This window comes from Dendronephthya gigantea, unplaced genomic scaffold (genome assembly GCF_004324835.1).
Source record: "Dendronephthya gigantea isolate DGI-Jeju-01 unplaced genomic scaffold, DenGig_1.0 000143F, whole genome shotgun sequence".
NCBI lineage: Eukaryota > Metazoa > Cnidaria > Anthozoa > Malacalcyonacea > Nephtheidae > Dendronephthya > Dendronephthya gigantea.
In genome coordinates, this window is record NW_021163153.1 from 1 (window position 1) to 17756 (window position 17756).

Consider the following 17756-nt stretch of genomic DNA (forward strand, 5'->3'; position numbering starts at 1 on the left):
TCCCTTGTCAAGTTCGGCGGGAAAATTCCCGTGTTTCTATACAGTTATAGAAACACGCTTCTCGACCAATCAGCACGCGCGTACTATAAATGTTATATTATAAATAATTATTTCTCGTTCTCACAAACTCCCACGCGTGTTTCTATATAACTGTATGGAAACACGGAGAAACTTTTATTTTTTTTAATTGTTAACTGTTTTGCATAATACACTGAGACACACTATTATTAACTGTGTAATTTCTTGATAAGCGAAGTAAAGTGAAGTAAAGTAAAGCAATGAGAATTTGTATTTGAATCGCAGTATAATATTTGTACAGAAAGAAATAGAAAACATTTTTCTCTGTGTTTCTACACAGTTATAGAACACTTTTGGAAGTTTGGCAGAACTGAAAATAAATAATTATTTCTCGTTCTCACAAACTCCCACGCGGCGTTTATATATAACTGTATAGAAACACGTCGAATCTTTTCAATTTTTTAATTGTTAACTGTTTTACATAATCACTGAGGCACATGTACACTGTGGGCACAAGTGACTGATTAATAAAAAAAAATATGTAAATCGACTGCTATCTTCCAGTTTATAGAAGAATTTACTGTGTCCCTATAACTAATCAGCAGCGTTCACTTCTGAAAACAATATTTCTACGCTTCACCTTCTAAACTTTTGCATTCACTAAAGCGATGTTCCAAAATCTTAGATTGTGAAAAAAATTGTAGTGAAAGGGAAGAAGGATTTTAAAGATAAAAAATATGTGGATAATACTTAATTATACGGTTATATGAAGCTTAACCAATATAAGCATTTCCGACTTTATTAATGTTTTTTTTGGCACGTTTGACAAACTCGTTCACCAAATCAAAGGGCTTCACCTGCTTTCCATTTAGGTCAACTTTCAACTGTCGCCTATTTTGCACGTACGTACACGCACGTACACGCACGTACACGCACGTAGGAGTTTAAATGCATGCTTTTAAATTTTTCTTATTAGTTTAACACCCAGGTCAACAAATGCATTCTAAACAACGCGGAATTCTTTCGATTTATTCATTTACTCTTTTTAAAGACGACTTATATATAAGCATTTAAATTTTTACTTTCTCGCACGTGCGTATATACGAAAAAGACGTAAGTGAAAGCAGCCCCCTTAAGGCTGTTCTCATAAGCACATGCATACACGCACGTAAAAGTCTAAAGTCTAAACAGATATAAAGATATGTAAAAACTAAATTAATAAATGAAAATATCTTAGTTTTCCGCATAATATTATGTAAACATGCATTTGTCGATCTAGATGAAAAATAAAATAAAAAATAAAAATTTAACGGCATTTAAATTTCCATACGTGCATAAAAAACGCGGTATTATTGACTCAGGTCATGCAGAGTTCAAAAAATTTCTTGTTTAGAACTAAAACGTTTTTTGTTGTTAAGAGTTCAACGGTGCCTCGAAATCGTTTCACGCGCTTTATTTAATCTTGCATGGAAGGCTAGCTTCATTTCTCGCTTCATTTAGTCTTGCATCATATAATTTTACAGTCTTTATCTTTTCAAGACGGCTGCAATTATTTCGTGATGATGCTACGTGTACGTAGACTCTCTTGTATGAGTTTAAAGTAAACAATACTTTCTATATTGTCTCCATATTTTTAACTGTTGTATAATGAAAATAAACCCTCAAAGTTAGCAGACATTGCGACTACTTGAATTTTCGCTGTGTGATGCAACACGAAATATTAACAATTATTTTCAAAAATGTTAAAAAGTTTTGGGAATTTTGGTCATGTATGTCAATCACGTGAACATATCTAAACTTCTCGATAAAAAGCTCACATTTGCGCTATACTAATGATAAAAAAATGATAAGAGATGCGTCTACTTCAGGCATTGTACAATGCATGTAACTTGAGTTACACACATCTGTATGCTCCAGTGTGATTATTTGCTGGAACATACAGATGTGTATAACTCAAAATATTTAGCTATTTTTGAATATCTTGGTAGGCCTTAAAAGGTTACTGTTGGGAAAAAACAATTCTATAATAATTTTTGTGAAAATAATATAATTGGAAAAATGAAACATACCAACCTAGTAACTTTCCTTCACGTTGAAAATAAAGTGAATGTATGATTACTTTCTATAGTGAGTGTATTGCATAATATCCTATTATTACGCTATCTTTAAATTTCATTCATTAGGATTCCGTATACTACTCTCACTATGATGTTTCATGCATGGAGCACTACTTGTAACCAAATTCAATTATTATACTCTACGTTTTTGTCAATATCATAATTATAATCCTACCAATTACCCTTCTCCTTAGTAGGAGAGATGCCTCGTCCGCAAAATATTCATTTGTCATCTCTTCTTTTTTTCAAGCCCTTTATAGCTAAAACCCCTCCTAATTTTTTTACTCATTTAGCAAATATGTAAACTTATAAATTTTGCTAATCACCAGCTCACTTTCATCACTAGATCATATTACTTACTTGTATTTCAATACCCTAAAGGCTTTTCATGCATGTTTCATGTATTGCGTAGTTGCGTATTGACGTTCTTCACTTTCATTTAAACTTTTTAGTTTTGTTAGTTAATTAATGAGACCGCTACTAATTCAATTTTTCTAAAGCACCTGCGAGGGTACTAACTCCGCTCGGAGGTTAGAAATTACACCCGGAACCCGGGAGAACATAGCGGAATCCAAATTTGTCCAAATTCTATGTCAAGGACGGTGGTCGGTCGACGTTCGACGTTCGAGTAACAACTGTAATCAAAATGCTCTGATTGGCTCAGCCAGTAAAGTAAACTTCAAAACCCTTTTCAAGGTAAACGGCAATGATGTGATAGTATTTCGTAGTCGATTTTATTTTTGCAAAACAGCATATCAAGCTTAATATATAGCCTACAAATAAACTACATCTTTTTCAATACGGCGAAATACCGGCGGAGTAAACAAAATAGCCACCTACATGTTTAAAATACTTGGTAGCTTATATAGATTATACATCACTCTCCTTTAACCGCTTAGACTTAAATTTTATCCCCTTTTTAAAAAAGGTATCGATAAGTTTGCTCGTAAACAAAAAAATGCTCATTTTACTGTGAGATATTTTTAAAAAATAGTTTAGCAAATGACAGTTAAATAATTTGCTGACGTTCTCAATTAAATTCAAACATTTCGCTTCAGCAATCAGGATGTTGCTGATGAGCAGTCTTGTCCTTCAAAATTTCGTGCATGCGCATAACTAACAAAACCACGCAACGTCGACCGTCCATGATAGTATTTGAGCAACTTTGGATCCCGCTATGTTCTGTCACAATACCCTAGTGTAATAAATCTCCCAGCGGAATTAGTACCCTTGCAAGAAATCCACGCCGGCTCGGGGAATATAGTATAGACTACGTATAGTATAGTATTGACTATAATTGAGTTTTTGAGTCATTTCATGATATTTTAGTTTAGGTCAGGTTAGATCAGGAAATTGTGTACTTGGTTTGAAATATAATAGCGATGGGTTTGCTGCTAGAGGTATTTCTAGTTAAAGTGCCTATATCACTTGTGGGATCTTTACGGATTTCAATAGGGCTTGAAAATTTTGTTTATAAGTTCTACAACCTTTTTTGATATAATTAAATAGTTCGAGAATACGTCGGTTAGGGGGACTGGGACTCAGGAGTGATTTGCAAACACGCCGTCTTTTATAATGTAAACATGAAGAGTTTCACTTGCGATATAGTTTGCGCTTTTCAAGAAAAAAATAATTTCACCACACAAAGATTAACTTTCACGACCCAACATTTCAACACTCCGGTCTAGTGTCTTCATCAGGGGTGATCTGATATTGAAACTCGGTTCCTTATATACTCTCAAAATGAAGTCATCTATCAATCAAATTTAAATATTCTTTTGGCAAATAGCTTCCGTCATCGCTATTTAGGGCACAAAGACTCGCATTAATATGCCAGGCTTCCAAACAACGCCTTTGTCCATAACGATCATTAGTGGTATGGACAAAGGCGTTGTTTGGAAGCCTGGCATATTAATGCGAGTCTTTGTGCCCTAAATAGGGATTGTGCCCAAAGATCCCACAAGAATGATGCATCTTTCGCGTTGGTGTCAAGTGGAGTGTCGTAGGCGACTCAAAGCTGTTTACCACTTACGCGTTATTTATATAATTCGCCGGCACGTATAAGCCAAAAAAGCTTAGAAACGTTTTGCCTAGCTACTAAAATATGCCGAAAACTAATTTTATTTATATCGATTTATTTATTCAGTTGTTTTTTTTTCAAAGATAACAGTATAATTTTATAATAATTTAAACTTTTACGTGCGTGAGTGAACGTGCGTATATGAAATACGCGTCTGTAGAAAGCGGCACTTAGACCCGTTATGAGAACACTCGTTAGAAATTGATTGCTTTCACATTGAGAACGCCAAAATATTACAAAAGTTGAACTAAATGATCGGGCTGCCTCCGCTGCGCCATCTTGGCATTTTTAGGATAATGACATGCAAGCTTTATCACACTGAAAAATACAAAATGAAAATAAATAAACGGTTATACTTTAATATATTTATTCCCTTGATGCGTAAAGAACTTTTATAACTAGCTAGCAATATAATTAAGTATAATTTATCAGTAAGTTTTTTTTTAATTAAGAACTGATGACGGTATCACCCGTCCAAAGTCAGATTCAGAAGCCCTCTTTACACTATACCGATTCACATGGTCTCAAGGTATGATTGCCTGATTGCTTTAACATGCCAAATGAAAGGATTCTGTTGATAAAGGATGCCGTTAAATAACATAAACTTATATTGTTACCATGTGAAATCTGTATAGTGAAAACGGGGTCGTATAATTATATGCATGTTCCAATATCAAAATCATTTCGCTTCGTTTATTCTCAGGAAACCTGAGACATTTGTACTGTCATATGCAGATTTTTACACTTTTAATAACTTTTATTCCCTCTTTGCGTAAAGATGTGTTTTTCCAAAAAAAGATCAAGCAGTTGAATGTAGCATTCATTGAAGCTATAGTTCTAGCCAACATGGAAACGAGGCGAGCGTCATCAAAAGAAAGTGTTTCCGATTTCATGCTTAGCCCAGTATAGACTAATGCGGGAATGCACAATGCCATGAAACAAGCGACCGTTAACAAGCAGCTTGATATATTTTTCATTGAAAGCGCGATTCTCACTTCAGACGATGCGCCTCTTCTATCTCGACTTCTCCTCGCGATCGTAAACAGTTTGTAGTTCATAATCAATACCGGAGGAGTGAAAATAACGTGAAGAATTAGAAAAGCAACGTCGTAGGAAATTACAAAGGTCAGAATTAGAGATAAAATGAGTAACGACGAGACAAGTGCAGCAAAAAGCGCTAAAAGTTTCATCTTCGTTATAGACGTTCGATGATATATGGATGATGATATGTCGCTAAATACTGATTGCAGTTCAAAACCAAAACGGCAAGCCAGGAAAAACCAATGAAGAGAGTTGTTAGCTCATAAATGAATAACCAGTTGTCCGTAATAGCATTCCCACCTCCGTTTAACAATATAATCGTAATATAAGCCATCAAAGAGTGATTCGGTATGACCACAAGCATATCGCAACAGGACATGAACATGATCATGAAATAACACAATTTCTTTCGAAGCTGCGTCGATCTGTAGAAAATGATGATGACCAAAGTATTTAAACATATTCCTAAGAAAAGAAAACATATATTCACAACGCAAAGGAATATGAGACAGACAAACTTCATCAATAACATTTCAGTATTATGCTAACTGTGGCATGCATGCAAAGTCTTGAAAGAAATAAATACACCTGCAATTTTGCGCCTGATATTATAATTGTTGAATTCATTATATTATTCAAGTAACATCTGTGTATATTTGTTGTCATAGCTACAAATAAATGACTCTCAAAGAGAGCATATGGAAGGGTAATTAAAACGCGTATATGAGGAAAAAAACAGTATTCATTATAATGGCTAATATATAACTGTACTGATATACTTTCGAAAAGAAACCAATATACACGCAACGAATTTTATATACGTATACCTATATAGGAGAAAAGCCATGGCTTGACCCTTGGAAAAAGTGGCTTTTTATTGTGTACATAATTACCAGAAACTTGCGACATCATTTGCATAATTATAATTCTAGTTTATCTTTTAACATAATAGCCTTCAACAATTGGCTATATAAAATAGATATACGCGGTAAAAGTACAAAGCTTAAAACGCCGTTACCTGTGTCTTGCCCATTGTTTTCCGACCTCTAGAAAATTATAATCTCACTGCATGGGGCGACCCTATTATAGACTTACCCCTCCCCCACACATTTCAGATACGCTCAGCGGGCCCTGCCTCTAAATCAACAGAACAGTCGTTTCTCATAATTTGATGATTAATTAACTTCCTTGGGTATCTCTACATTTGGCCAATTAAATTATTGTGTTCAAATATGTATATATTGCATGCTTAATATATACGGTTCAACTGCCTGATCGGTCTTACAATATTTTTTAAAGTGAAAAAATCCGGACCGTACAGGAAAATGTTATTTATATCTTGAACTAAATTTCTCAGTAGCTACACCACACGTCAATATATTTATAATTTCGTCGAGAGAGCACGGGCAAAATTTTGCCGGAGCAAATTTTTTTAAAGTTTAGCTGATTGAAGAAATACTCGAGTCGAAAAAATTCGTTTACCAAATCATTTCTAAACAATGTGTCGCTCCGACAATTTTACGACGGTTTATATTTCAATGAAAGTGAGTAGTAGAACTCAGCGGCCGTGCATTATATATGGATGAATAAAAATTAGTGCGGAAGCGACAGTCTGACACAAGTCCCTGCTCAAGGGCGTCTCTTTGATTGGATACTTAGAAGAAGGCTCGTTCTGTTCAGCAGCAGAATTTGCAGGCTCGTAGCTGCAATCATGGGGCAACTTATAACAGGCAACATTTTAAACACAAGTAAATTAGCTTGTAGGTACACCACGTAAGTATTAAATATTGCAGTATTATATTATATTCAATATCACCACGCAAACATACAAAATATTATTATTACAGACAGTTTGTATGTAACACTTGGTTGTAACACTTTCCTGAAAAAGGCAATATTGCATGTGATGTAATTGCCATTCCTCTGCTTTGATTCGGTTTCCAAAGCGGCATATTCAGCCATGTTGCCTTTAATGTTATATTGCTTTTTTTACAATTATTTATTTTGCAGCATGGCCAGAAATGCAAACCGCTGAGGTGTTTTTTGTCTCATACGGTCCAGTTTTCAGTTCATTATTTAGATCAGTGTTGCTGAATTTGAGAAAGACAATGTGGGGATTGTTTTTATTTTATCAACCAACTGCCCAATCTACTACTACAAATACTGCCCGATTATAAACAAACACAAACTCTTATCGATGCTTTTGACGTCGCATGGTTCGAGTCAGTGAAATGAAAATAACTGGAACGGCGCGGAAACCAAAACTTGAAGCTAAGTCACCGCAAACTTTTAAAACTGTATTGAATTCACGGTATGTAAGTAATTAAGACATGATCTACCATAAACAATTTTAATGAATACAAATAAAGAACAGAGTTTATTTAAAACATGTAAACAGTGGAAGCTTTCGACGCTTTGGTCTTACGGTGTGCAGTTACGTTGATAAGTCTTCGTTTACAAATATAATTTATTTTAATGCTTCGTGACTTAAATTTACTCATTTTGGATTTCTAAATTAGCGCTAAGTCGCCCATGCTTGGCAGACATCTTGGCTTACATTTCTTGGCTTACATGAAAACTTTATCTTTCCTATATTACTAAACAATTTACTCTAAAAAATGTATGAATATTAAAGTATTCGTTTATTTCTCATATCTTATATATAAAAGAAAAAAATATGCAGTCATTATTTAGGATTATGCTATCTTAATTGTATAACCCTTGAAATCTTCAAAACAGGATAAATCGTAATTTTGTTATAGACCACCTTAAAGACGTAAACTGAAGATATAAAAAAAATGAAAATGTAAAAAAGTAAAAATGAACAATAAAATTTATCTGCGTGGTTCCTGACAAGACGCATCATGCAACAAACCATGCACTACAGGATGTCGCATCTGTATTAATATTTTGCATTTACCTGCATAATTAATGATTGCACGCTACATAATTATTCAATGAAATTAAATTTTTAATTTTACCCAGTTTTTATTATATTTGTGTCATCTAATTTAATTTACGAAAATTGCTTATAGCGGTCAGATAAAAGTCGAAAATTACTTTTTATGACGATATTCTTATAGTGCAAATGTTTTAATTTCCAATGACGCCATTTATCACTGTATCGGCTATTAGCAACAATCTGTAACGGGCATGAAATCGATTGAAAAATGTTTGGTCTTATTCATATCAACTTTTTTGAACAGTATTGAGGAAAAGAACGTTAACGCGGACGATGGCGTGAGTTTTTGCTTCAAAGAGGTTAGGCAAGGTATGTTGTAACATGAAAGCGCGTCCATCAATTAAACCGTTTTCTGTCTAAAGGTTTTACCTGGGTTAAACCGGTAAAACCGATTGACGGGGTTAACCGATAAAAAGCAATAAGAAACGGCGTGACAGTGCTTTTGAATAACTCGTTTTATAACACCTGTGTGAGATAGACAAAGATTTCTCGACTTTTCGCCCGAAATGGCGTTCGTATTAAACAATGCAAACATAACACAAAGCAGGTGTTTTTATTTGAAATCCTTCAGATAGTGTTGGTTGTCTAAAAATTCTTTCAATACAAACTACAGCGGAAATACGTATTACATCAAAATACAGTCCTTAGGCTTTCTAGGAAAACAAAGCCCTTAAATTATATGATTTTCAAAACCAACCGCTGCCCCTCAGAAAGATGCAATGAATTCGTGCCTATCGTATAGGTGTCGAATCAACTTCACTACTAAATCAGGACAGTTCTTTTAACAATAATTATATGGTGACCAGGGCGTTGTTTAAAGTTTAGAAAGACACAGTATTAGTTCGTAATTTTTTTAATGATTATTCTGTGTGTCCCCAAAATAATACGAAATTTATGTTTCCTTGAAAATTTGCTGTTGTTAAAAATGTTGGGCACATGGGCCGAAGGTTGAAAATAAATAAACAAATTACATTATTAACATTAGGAAGACAACAAAATGTTAAACGGTATCATTATATGTCATGTATTAATTAGGTATTTCTATATAAGTTCATTGTAGTTGCAGTATGTTCCGGTGTCCATATCTTTAAAGAAATTTATGACCTGTGTCCATAATACATTTAGGCTATCGTCTCAACGTGAGCTTACTAGACCGTGTCGATTCTTCGTCTGGACCTGATTGCGTTCATCACTGCCTGAATCACCAATGCTGTCGTTCTGCAAATTACCGAAAAAACGATGCCTGCAGTAACAACAACCAAACCAAAAACTGTGAACTGCTACATTTTCTAGCAACAGAAAATCCCGAGTATCTTGAAAGGAACGAAAGCTACAACTATTACATCCTTCTTGAACCAGTTCGCGTAAGTCGATTGCCAGTCATTGATATTGCACCATTACGCAATAATGATGTGGTTTTCACACGAATTCAAACTACTCTTATTCAGTCAGTTTTCAGATGGGGTTGACATTGCTGTTCGATAGTTAATATATAGAACAATTTTTACATTCATTCAGTTTACATTTATAACAGTTATTTACTTCATTTGGTCCCTCCTTAAGAGGTGGCTTGAAATTCTAATTATGGTTCGGCAGAGGGTATAGCCAGTTGCAAAAAAATGGGGTGCTACGAATTCTTAATCAAAATTCTTAACAACAAAAAACTACAGAAAAAGCTGATAAAATCTATATCCTATATTAACACTAATAATTGCAATAATACTACATTCAGTGGACTGACGCCGATAAGTGGCGTAGTTCAAAGCAAATTCATCGCACACATCATGTCGAATAATCATGTCGAAGCACACGTCCCCCAATTGTCAGTAAGAGAAATCTATTAATTAATTTCAACATCAACTATAACACATTGTTATCATAAAGAAGTTTTTCATTGGTCAGTATAATTAAAATAAATTTTTAATTAAAAAAAGCATATCGTAAGTGTAATGCAGGCATTATAATACGCGTGTTTTTGACACACTTTGTGTCCTTGTAAAAGGCGAATGTGTCCTTGTAAATGGAAAAGAGTGTAGTTAAAAATCATGCCTCATGGACAAAAATGTCTAATATAATTTTAATTTGACTATTTAAAATATTTATTGTTTCTATTATAAAATTGACATTATTGAATATATTATATAATAAAAAAGGCTAGAGACTGACGGACCGTGCTTTGCATGGCTATGCTCTTTTTTATATGCTTGCGTTGTAATTTCACGTTGTAATTTCTAAGACTGAGTGATTATTGAACCTAAAGACAATGTGTGTCCTTGTAAAAATTCCGTATTATAATGCCTGGTGTAATGGTTTAGTCAAGTGAAGAATTTTAATCCTTTAGCCTCCTATACTTTAGGTTGCGAATTAACATTATACTATATACTTTTTTACAAACGAAAAATCGCACAAAACAAGTCGAATAATATGAATATGCCCCCATCCAATTATCGCGGTAGGAAAAATACTATTATTAATATTTACAGCGATAAATAGTAAAATCTACCCACTTTGTAATATTTTTTTATTCATGATGTCATGAACAGGTTTACAAGCAAGTATGAGTAAAATTAGTTTAATTAATTGATATAATCATATTTTTCCCCGCAAGGCGTAGGCAAATGAAGAATCTTAATCCTTTCACCTTTTGCTTTGGGTAGTGAATTCAAGATTATGCTATACACTTTCTTAAAAACAAAACGCAAACTTTCAAAACTAATTGGTGGCACAAAACGAATAAATTACATGAATATATGCCCCTCCACCAAATGATCGGTATATGAGAATAACTATTATTATGATTAATAATATCGGCATCGGAAGTCGACACATTGTCAAATACATTTTTTTTGATAACACAAACAGGTGTTCATCTGCAAGTATAATGATAGTAATATTTTTAATTAATTATTTAATTTTAACATTAAACATGTTTTTACTGTAAAATTCAGCTCAAATTCAGAATTGTAACATACTCTTTGGTTACAAACCAAACGCTAAAATTTGGCACATTTGCATATAACCAATAACAGAAAGTTTTTGTGTTCTCACAGACAGCTTTTCCACAGCTTCAAGTTAATGCATTTTTTTCGATTTTTTTTAATCTGCCAAGGAAAGTATTTGTTTCACAATTTAAATGATACTCCCTTCGACCCAAAATAGCGTAAACTACCACTGTAACCTTATACCTTGTATTCACATTGACACATGCAGGAGTGATAATTATGCTTTTATTCATAAGTGGATTCGACGTAAATTCAAACAAAATTCATGACATTGCTTTTGTTAGATAAAACGTGTCTGCTCTACAACAAGTATAGATTTTTTTCTCAGCCGACCTGAGATGATTACGTCATAGAGCGGCTCGGCAACGTTGGATTATCACGTGAGAGGACACAGCAGCTATTTGTCTCCGTTGCCCCTACTAGTAGCATAAAGACGAAAAATTGAATTTCTTCTTTTCATTACTTTTATAAAAACAAACGGAATTCAGCATAAAATTATAGGAATAAATGAATTGCTCAAGATCAATCATTCATCAAGATGCATGCCGAGGTTTTATATAATGAAAGAAATGATAATTCACTTGACTACGCAATTTGCTCTCAGACCAGCTGTTTTTTCTTTCAGCCTAGGATTTGCAAAGATGATTTGTGCTTGAACGAAATCTGTTCTCATTCAACCTTAGGTAAGTTACGTCTTTTACGGGATACATTTATGCATGTTGCAGTATAATCAGGGGGTAATGAGGCAGCGTCTTCAAACGCTTCGCGACATAGTAATTCTTATGTGGTGTGTGTGAAACGATCTTCCAGTTTCGCCGATATATAGTAAACCACATTTATAATAGTGCATGAGTTGCAAAAGGTGAGGTTAGGGGAGAGGCGTGTGAAATCGTGACTTTAAAAATCTCTGAATTTGGAGCCGAAATAGCAGTTCATACAAAATTAAAACGGTCAAAGTGGAAAGTGCCACCGTTCTGTGCAGAGCTGAGAACCAATGTGTCCCGGATATTTTGGTAGTGCCGAAAAGATAATAGAGGGTTATCGGAGAAAAATTGTGCCACAAAAACCATTATGCAGGATGTGAAAATTCCTAAGTATAACATTCCTGTTGTGTGAGAACAATGGGGTTGGATAAAGTCTATGGGTCTCTAAGGGGACATGGTCTCTTAAGGTGTATAAGCGGGAAATGTGTAAGACCTTGCAGATAAGACAGTGTCAATAAGTGAAGATGGGTAGCTGCGCTCACAAAGAATGTTTTCATCTCCAGACCTCCTCATCCTAATGGTGGCAAAGACGAAGAAATTGCGAAAAATAGATACAGCTATAAGTTGTAGCTATGTGAGTCAGTGGGCTTAGAGAACAGAGCCCAAAATACATTCCCTTGTGGCATTGGCCAATGCAAGACATGCTCTTTGACTGATTCCTGAACTGTTTTTCGGCTCCAAAAATATCCTGGACACATTGGTCGCAGCTCTCTACAACAAAATTGTTCAGAGTCCGACAACCGTGTGTAGCACGGGGGGTGCTAGTATGGCGCAAAACGGGTGATAATCGCTAATAGAAAACAAAAAATTAAAGCAAATTGGAATACATTACGTAAATACGTAATACTAGCCCGCAATATAGGAAGGCTTATCTGGCAAAAGAAATATATTAGAACTATTAGAACCTGCTTTGATGTTAACAACACGTCATCTCTAAGCTGTGGGTGCAGGAGCGTAGCGTGCGGGGGCACTATCACAATACTACTACGCTATTTTTTGGCATTTCACGTAAAGTATTCCAATTTGCCTTCATTTTTGGTCTGTTTTCTATTAGCCCATAATCACGCGTTTTGTTGTGCAATACTGAGCACGTGTTCTCTATTATTTTTTTCATCATAACTCTCCTGACCCTTGGGTCGAGAAATGAAGGTCTTCTCGGCATAATTTAATTAGCAGTTGTTATACCGCATTTGCATGATGCCAAGAATACGTTTGCTTTTCGCACTAGGTGAAGTAAATAACTCTGAGGATAAAGTGCGAAAGCGACTTGAATCCCTACCACTATAGCGGCATGCCTACGGTAAATTAATAAAAACACACATTTAATTACCGAATCCGACAATAACAAACTTTAAAATCTTTCGTTAAAAAGACGTTACTTTCTGCTAATAGTTATTCCAGGTATATACAAAAAAGGCCTCATAGGGTCCTTAAATGTGCGATTGTAAATGTAATTAACAGTGTATAATTATGAAAGATTAAAGCTAAAATATTGTTGCTTCATACATGCAGGTTTATGCACGAACCCCAAGCCATTGGGAATGCAAAGTGGCACCATTCCTGATTCAGCAGTCACAGCATCATCGTTTTTTCGCTATGACTACAAACCATACTTTGCAAGATTGGATAAGACAGGTGGTACTCATTGTGCTTGGTCGCCAATAAATACAGCAATGCAAGGCTCGTGGATTCAAGTTAATCTGAGAAAAATGACAACTGTGACCGGAATGACAACTCAAGGCCAATGCTTTGACGGGGGATATGCGAAATCCTCCTCGTTTTCATACAGCAATGATGGTGAAAATTGGAATATTTATTACGAGTCAGGAAGTATGAAGGTAATTATTTCTATCTAAGGTAACAATCTTCTTTAATCATTCAATTAGATTCACGTGTGACGAACAAAACGATTATAATTATTCAATATAGTTTTTTTAGTAAAATGATATGTATTGCTTCTGTCCAAATATTTTCAAAAATTATTTAAAAGTTTCCAATATTCTTTTGTTAAGTGTTTTGCTAATTTGGCGACTTTTTTCGAAGATTGCAACTTTCAGTTACTATAGAATTAGAATATGAACGAACTGATTGCAGACTTAAAAACTAAATTTAAGGTTGTTGAATGACATTTGAGTTGACATTTTCTGAAAGAGCTTACTAAAATAAGTAAAACTGCCAAGTTTGACTGCGAATTGTTGTAAAATACGGAAAATATACCCATGCGAAGTTGTCAATTTTTGTATACTTTTGTATTACGACCGGAAGTTTGTAACTAAATTAGTTACACATTTCTGCACGTAATACAAAAGTATACAAAATTTGCCAACTTCCCATGGCTATATTTTCCGTATTTTACAAAATTTCGCAGCCAAACTTGGCAGTTTTACTAAATTAAGTAAGATCTTTCTAGCTGGGCTGATTTATTTTCCTCTAGTTACTTTGATCAAAAGTTAGTCTAAAGCGCAAGTCATCCATTGTGCACTTTTAAAAGAAGTTCGGAATTTTCAATTGTTAGAGTTTAGGTAACGAAACTGATCTTCATTTTTTAGATTTTTCAATGGAGCAACAGTCCAAGTTCAACTACACACACATTCAAAACACATGTAATAGCTCAGTACATCCGTGTAATGCCGGAATCATGGCATCGCTATCCTGCGTTGAGACTCGAGTTCTACGGTTGCTACTAAATTTTTTACCGACCGGTTCAAAAACTCTTTTATTGTTAACAGTTGCCTAAATAAATAATTAAATTTTATAATCTATATACTATACTATACTGTAATTTTTTATAGCTATACTAGCTCAATTATTGTGAATATAAACATAATTTTTAGCTTACTCTCACCTGTAATCACCACTTATAATTCAGTCCTATGTAACTGCAATGTGTGTGAATTATTAAACAATCTATGTATCTTTCTATCTATCTAAATAGAACGTATATGATTGTTATTATAGCGGAATTACGAATGAAAATATGATTTTGTCGCGTTCAAGTTTAAGATCAGTAATATTAGTTAGCAAGGCATTAATTATTAACTTATTATTAACCGAGCGCGAGGTCTTTACCGAGAAATATTGGACCAAGGTATTTTTGTACAGACCGAGCTCCAAGAGCGAGGTTTGTACAAAAAGATCGAGGTCCGATATTTCTCGGTAATGACAGTCAGAGCAAGCGAGGTTAATAAAAAGTTTATTATATGGCATAAGGCATTTATTTACACTTGAGACAAACAAGAAATTAGAAGAGAAATTAAAAAGAGAAAGGCTAAAAACTCGCTTCTCGACCAATCATTTGAGGTCCGTACTAGAAAAATATCAGACCGAGGTCTCGACAGTGCGGACCGAGCGATAGCGAGGTCCGTATAAAAAGACCGAGGTCTGATATTTTTCCAGTACGGATAGAACGTATACGGTTAATAAGGGATTTATTATATATGGCATGTAATACAGTATTTAGTTTATTTATTTATACAATGCGCTGCATCATTCTTGCCGGCTCTTTCGCCGGCCAGTCGCCAAGCAAGCACTGAAGTGGCTTCGAAAACCTTGTTTTTTACTCGTTAAATTAGAATGATAAAGTTATATAAACAAAATCAAAGATGAAAAAATATAATATTCACATGTAGCTACCAAATAACAAAATATATGTATATGTCCACAGTTGTATGTATATGTATGCATATGTCCACAATTGTATAAGAACATAAAGCTGATGTTACACGGAACGATTTTTAACGACAATTCGCAATGTAAATGAAGGTATACGAAACTTGACTGTTGGTCGTACTATTCGCTATTCCGCTACATTGCAAGCTTGTTTTTGTTAAGAAATATGAGAGTTGGACCGTTACAACGGCAACGGTCTAACACTGGGGGATTCCAGACCGGCAAAGAACCAATCAACGGACGCCATTTAGTCACAAGCTAGACCGCGTGCCATATAATAATTTATACTAGAAACACATGCATGCAGCAACCCCTCGCCATTTTAAACGAAGCAAAGTATTTCGTGCGCTACCCAGACCTAACTTTCTACGCTAATATTATGAAATAACTCGTGCAAATTTTTCAGAAACAAAGGCAACTCGTTAAAATGAAGGGAAATCACCCGTTTGCCTGCTGCATTACGTTGCAGTGAGTGTTAAACTTTTGTATAGCTAAACCTTCAACCATACAAGCACTAAACGTCTAATGTTGTTTTTTTATTTATTTTATTCAATGATTTTAGGGACTATATAAGCTACAAAGTGATATTTGTTTTATCGAAAATCTGAAGTATACTTTTGAGAACTCTTTTTAAAGTTTCAGCGATGATGTAAAGCCTTAAACGGTCGGTTAGCTCCTTGTAAAATGACATACCAAGCTCGTACTTGTAAAAAAAAATGCATTATTTCTTACAGCAAACACTGAATAAGCAAAATATAAACACCTATACCACTTCAAAGATTATAAACTACGAATCGTTCCAATTTCACCAACTGTTTCTGTGCTCTGATGATCTTTAAATCTTTTATTATTGTTTTAATATTTGACTCCGTGATTTCATTTTATATTTTTAAAAATAGTTTGCAAAATGACGGTTAAAATGCCGACGCTTTAATGCATGCTCTCTTTTTGTCTTAGCCAATCAGCAAGTTGTAGACGGCCGTACTTTCTTTGTTCAAATTTCGCGCATGCGCACAACTACCATGACCATTAAACGTTCATGACATTTGGGCAACTTTAGATTCGCCTATGTTCTGTCAGAATACCCGGGTGTAATTCCTAATCTCCGGGCGGGATTTGTACCCTCGCACGGCGCTCAGCGCCTGCTCGGAGATTATAAATTTGTATAGCGTTGCTTTGCTGTTATTGTTGTTGCCAGTTGTTAACTGCGCATATGTTTCATTCAACAACTATGCATGCAAACTCGTTAGCCTCCTCGCATGTGAAATTCTAATGCCTTTTCTCAGCGCTTGCGCAGGATCTCAAAAATATGACCAATGGTTTATGTTCTTAGAAAAACCGTAAACATCCGAAGTTTGGGTAATCATTAATCAAGTTACTTTCCCTGATGAACAAACGCGCAGATGCTGTTGCAAGCCTCCCTTGTAAATAGTATATCTAAATCAACAATCATTGTGACGGTATACATATTCAACAATCCATTTATTCACTCACATATAGCTAACAAATATTTGTTTCCAAACAATTTTCAAAATAACACCGATTACACCCCTTTAATTCCAACTCCCCGTGCAAGAACGAACAATTTCCACGTTTACTTCAACGGTGGGCTAAAAATTAATAAAGAATATTGTTTCATATCTCCAAAGTTTTATGTACAGGTTGCATTATAAAATATGAAGAGTATACGTGAATTATACTCTGCATGCGACAATAAAATTAAAGACACAGAAAGACATAGATGCAAGAGAAAAATTTCAACTACGTATGTGCCGTAAAATAAGATGTGAATCAAGCGGATGAGTTATAGTTGGCTCACAATTGAGCCATGCATGGCTTATTATACCATGCACGGGCACAACGAAGCCGTCCATGGCGACAGCATGAAATCAGCAAACGCCAAGCCTAGAGTAGAGTTAGCAACCTCGCACGTCATGATAATACACACTTTATAATTCGTTGAACTTCTCTTCAAATAGTTGCGAGCATCACAAAATTAGAAAAAAAGTTTCTTTGTAGAAAATACATTCCTAGCATACGAAATTACCTACCAACAGCACACGTAAATTAGGAGGACAATATATGGCGCAGGGGTAGTAGTCA

At 34.8% G+C, this 17756-nt stretch overlaps 1 protein-coding gene across 1 annotated transcript; it reads left to right on the plus strand.

Annotated features, from left to right (window-relative positions):
* The first annotated feature begins 8462 nt into the window (after nucleotides 1–8462).
* Nucleotides 8463–14823, plus strand: LOC114536730 (lactadherin-like). Its single transcript, XM_028558080.1, has 5 exons — nucleotides 8463–8527; nucleotides 9344–9582; nucleotides 11846–11903; nucleotides 13497–13822; nucleotides 14534–14823. Exons 4-5 carry the CDS (start codon nucleotides 13526–13528, stop codon nucleotides 14669–14671), a joined length of 435 nt encoding a protein of 144 aa, XP_028413881.1. The 5' UTR covers nucleotides 8463–8527; nucleotides 9344–9582; nucleotides 11846–11903; nucleotides 13497–13525; the 3' UTR covers nucleotides 14672–14823.
* Nucleotides 14824–17756: the final 2933 nt, after the last annotated feature.

Coding starts and splice junctions, on each gene's coding strand:
- LOC114536730 (XM_028558080.1), top strand. CDS start 13,526: ATGCAAAGTGGCACCATTCCTGATTCAGCAGTCACAGCATCATCGTTT. Junction 13,823..14,533: donor ACGAGTCAGGAAGTATGAAG/GTAATTATTTCT, acceptor TTCATTTTTTAG/ATTTTTCAATGGAGCAACAG.